At 49.7% G+C, this 4,538-nt stretch overlaps 1 protein-coding gene across 1 annotated transcript; it reads right to left on the minus strand.

Moving 5' to 3' along the window:
• Positions 1-1,401: 1,401 nt before the first annotated feature.
• MOCS3 (molybdenum cofactor synthesis 3) lies at positions 1,402-4,532 on the minus strand. Its single transcript, XM_008141184.3, has one exon. The coding sequence runs from the start codon at positions 4,236-4,238 to the stop codon at positions 2,862-2,864; it is 1,377 nt and encodes a 458-aa protein (XP_008139406.2). The 5' UTR covers positions 4,239-4,532; the 3' UTR covers positions 1,402-2,861.
• Between the last annotated feature and the right edge of the window lie 6 nt (positions 4,533-4,538).

The raw sequence follows: 4,538 nt of genomic DNA on the forward strand, positions 1-4,538 counted from the left end.
TGGGTCTGTCTCCAATGACAATCAGGTTTGCAGGAACTACCAAAACTGCCTAACTTTAAGCCATTAGTTTCTATCTCTGTTCACTTGATTGTTTCCTGATATGTATCAGAATCAGCTTTGGTCTTGGGAATAAGAAGTTAAGACACAGGCCCAGAGATTTTTGTTCTCCTCTCCACATCTCAGTCATTTATTTCCACAACTCCTTGGGAGCAGTTATAAGAAACCTGCTCCATCTTTATAACATAGAATGGCCTATTATATTTTAAGCACCCATATTCAAAAAATGAGCTTCAATGTTTCAGTTAAAAAGTGATGAGTATCCTCATTTTTGACTGTTAAATGCATCCTTTTATAATAAAACTAGAGGCCCAGTGCACAAAATTCGTACACAGAGGGGGTGTCCCTCAACCCAGCCTGCACCCTTTCCAATCTGGGACCCCTCGGGGGATGTCTGACAGTTAAACTGGCAGTCAGACATCCCTCTCACAATCGGGACTGCTGGCTCCTAACTGCTCGCCTGCCTGATTGACCCTAACAGCTTCTGCCTGCCAGCCTGATCGCCCCCTAACCGCTACCCTGCCAGCCTGATCGACGCCTAACTGCTCCCTTGCCAGCCTGATCGCCCCCAACTGCCCTCCCCTGCCAGCCTGATCGCTCCCAACTGCCCTCCCCTGCCAGCCTGATCGCCCCCAACTGCCCTCCCCTGCCAGCCTGATCGCCCCCAACTGCCCTCCCCTGCCAGCCTGATAGCCCCTAACTGCCCTCCCCTGCCAGCCTGATAGCCCCCAACTGCCCTCCCCTGCCAGCCTGATAGCCCCTAACTGCCCTCCCCTGCCAGCCTGATAGCCCCCAACTGCTCTCCCCTGCCAGCCTGATAGCCCCCAACTGCCCTCCCCTGCCAGCCTGATCGCCCCCAACTGCCCACCCCTGCCAGCCTGATAGCCCCCAACTGCCCTCCCCTGCCAGCCTGATAGCCCCCAACTGCCCTCCCCTGCCAGCCTGATAGCCCCCAACTGCCCTCCCCTGCCAGCCTGATAGCCCCCAACTGCTCTCCCCTGCCAGCCTGATAGCCCCCAACTGCCCTCCCCTGCCGCGACCCGCCTCCTTTGCGCCACACAGAGCCGCGGGACCTCCAGGCCTCACCACACGGAGCGGCCACTGGGCCCCACACCTCTGCTGTATGCACGGCCATCTTGTGACAACGTCGCACAAGGGCGTCGCACAACGGCGTGACGCCACCTAGGCTTTTATTATATAGGACAAGAGTCCCTATCAGAGGTTGCAAACTGCTAAGTAAATCTGACACGCAGAGGGTTTTGTCTGCCTGCAATGCTTTTTCATTTTTTAAAACATTTGTAGGCAGAGATACAAAGATTTCACATTCATGACTATGAATTCTGATTACAGGTAGGCTTATATGCCAGAGACAGTTGGAGAGTAGGGGCCCCCTTTGACAAGGCATTTCCTCTTCAATTTGCCACTAATATGTACTCACACACGAACTGTTCACTTTTAGTTTAGTTGTAGATATTGGAAATTGGGCAGAGTACCTGCCATTTCATGGAAATGTTTAAAAAACAGAAACACCTACATTTTGCACTACTATAAAATGCTGGAATAAAACACACTAAATCAAGATAGAAAAGGCAAGTTAAAGGGGAAAGGAGGGAGTTCTTTGGTGGGTGCAAAAGTTTTAGTCATGCAGGAGTGGGAGGATTCTGGGATCTGTTGCAAGCATGTGCAGGTGGTTGACAATACTGTTGGAAACTGCTGGGAGGGTGTATTTTTATAATTTTTTTCTACAATAAAAATATCAATGTAATTTACTATATGAACAGGAGAAAAAAGTTAAGAAACACATAATCTTAATAAATGCATCTGATAAATTCAGGCAAAACTCTTAGCAAACTATAAACAGAAAAAAAATGTCATTAGTTTGATATAGGTTATTTATAATAAAGCAATAATAAGCAATACTGATCAAATCATCAGTTTTTCATCTGAGCCTGAGATAAGAATGTTCACTATTTCACCTTAATTCAGTATTGTATTTGGGGTCCTGACCATACAGTGAAGCCAACAATAAAAATAACAGATTGGATGGGAAAGAGCAGAAGTTTGGAACTTGGACTTGAAGAATCCACAGCAAGCCAAACAATAGTATACAGTTTAGAAAATGTTATGTGTACAACAGGTGGACCCTGAAGCTAACTTTAAGAAAAAAAATCAGCAACTTATAAGAGAAACTGACATACTACGAAGGTGGTTTCCTTTTTCTTGCTAACCTGTAAATACTTCACTTTTATATGAATTCAAAATATTTAATGATCACTTTCCAGATAATTAAGACAATTTTCACCTTAACACTTAGTTCTGTAGGATATATTCTATCATTTGAAGTAGAAATAAGACCCAAAGAATGCCTTTAGTAAACAATAAACTGATCTTAAGGATATCATCTGCAATCAATTCGGTAAGACTAAGTTTACAACAACTTAATTCCAGGCCTAAAAAAGACCCATTTAGAGAGTCTTTTGATTGGGGGAGGTGGGAAAAAAGCAAGACAGGCAAATGATCTGCAAATTAAAACACAAAAACCTGTCACTTACAATATATCTCACATGATCAAGACACCCTCCAAGTACTGAAAACACAAGACAGTTCTCAGAAACAGTTTTATAGACCCTCAACGATATCCAATAAATTACCATTAAAAAGCCCCTTACAAAAAGAAATCTCTGTATTCACAGATGCAGAATCCAGTCTTTGTACATTATTGAGAAAAATGGAAGTAAGTGTATCTTTAAGGTTAACATGGCAATCCACATTTTTCTCAGGTCAGACTATGTATATCAGCCACCTCAGTACTGCGGAAATGTTTCATCGATTTTGGCAGCCCAGGCCATGAGCCCCCCCACAACATCCTGAACTGTTAGAGGGTCTAACTCTGGGATTGCTGTCAAGGACTGCAGGATCTTCACGGCTTTCTGGGAGTCATTGCCCAGTTTGCAAATCACATAGATGGGGAGGGCTGCTCCTTCCTGTGTGCCTTGCTTCCCTTTCTGGATTGCTTCTCCTAAGAGTTTCAGGCTCTTCCCATCCCTCCGTTCCAAATGTTTTAAAGGGATGTGCAGAGCATGAGGCAAACGACAGATGTCCACTTCCACTTGAGGCCTGACGTCCAGCAATAGGTGGGGTGACCCAGAATCCAGAAGTCGCTTATAGTCAGTGACAGAAACTCGCTCTTCTGGGCTCAGCAACTGGAGGGAGCGGCATTTATCCGTGGCTGAGGAGCCACAGAAGGCTTCATAGTCCTGCAGGTCAGTCACCGTGGGCCGCTCTCCACAAGCTGCACAATCCGGCCTGCGGCTCCGCAGCTGAATACAGCGGAAATGTCCTCCGAGAGCGTCAAAGAGCAACAGGCTGCCACTGTAAGAGGGGCCCATACCTGCGGCGATCTTCAACACTTCCAGCGCCTGCAGGCAGCCCAGGATCCCAGTCACAACACCGAGCACCCCGCCATCCGCGCAGTTGGTCACCGTCTCCGCTGGAGGTGGTTGGGGGAAGAGGCAGCGATAGCAAGGCCCGCCGTCGTAGTGGTAGACTGTGATTTGGCCCTCAAAGCGCAGGGCGCTGGCGGATACGAGAGGCCTGCCAGCCAGCACACAGGCGTCGCTAACCAGGTAGCGAGTGGGCACGTTGTCGGAGCAGTCAGCTACCACGTCATAACGGCGGACGAGGTCTAGAGCCGTGGCTGGAGTAAGAGCCTGGGCATAAGGCACGCACTCCACAGCCGAATTGAGCCGGCGCAGCGAGGCGGCAGCGGAAAAGACCTTGGCCTGGCCGGCCAGTGCCTCGCCATGCAGCACTTGGCGGGCCAGGTTGCTCATTTCTACTACGTCGTAGTCCACGAGACCGAGGCGGCCTACGCCGGCCGCTGCCAGGTACTGCGCCAGCGGGCAGCCCAGCCCACCGCAGCCCACGACTAGCACGGACGCGGTCGCCAGCCGCAGCTGTCCGTGCACCCCGAGCTCAGGCAGCACGAGCTGCCGGCTGTAGCGCAGAATCTCATCTCGGGACAGGGCGGCCTTCGGCGGCAGGGGCGACACCGGAACCTGCGGCGCTGGCTCGTCCTCCGCCGAAAGAGCCGCCGCCAGTCTCTGCTTCAGGGAACTCAGTTCCTCCTCACGCTGGGCAACTTCAGCCTGCAGAGCAAGAACCTCCTCTCTGGAAGCCATGGCAGCTGCTTCCGGAAGTTATCTTGAAGGTATTTCCGTTTCCGACTTAGCGTCTCCTAGAGACTGGAATAAACTAAAAAACTTTACGGAACTTTGGAAAAGGTGATAGATAGATAGATAGATATTTCCTAAAACAACATTCAGATTCGGTTTTAAAGATTCATCAGCTCTGACTCTTTAGGAGAATTAGCACTCAACCACACAGGCCCTCCCCCTCTTCCCGCATTTGGCGCGGTCCGACTCGGCCCTGCCCGGCCGTGCTTACGTCATTCCGCTTCCGGCGTCTCGCGGAGTTCCGCC

Source organism: Eptesicus fuscus, chromosome 12 (genome assembly GCF_027574615.1).
Source record: "Eptesicus fuscus isolate TK198812 chromosome 12, DD_ASM_mEF_20220401, whole genome shotgun sequence".
NCBI lineage: Eukaryota > Metazoa > Chordata > Mammalia > Chiroptera > Vespertilionidae > Eptesicus > Eptesicus fuscus.

Bases quoted from the DNA above. Each gene is read 5' to 3' on its own strand.
- MOCS3 (XM_008141184.3), bottom strand. From the start codon at position 4,238: ATGGCTTCCAGAGAGGAGGTTCTTGCTCTGCAGGCTGAAGTTGCCCAG.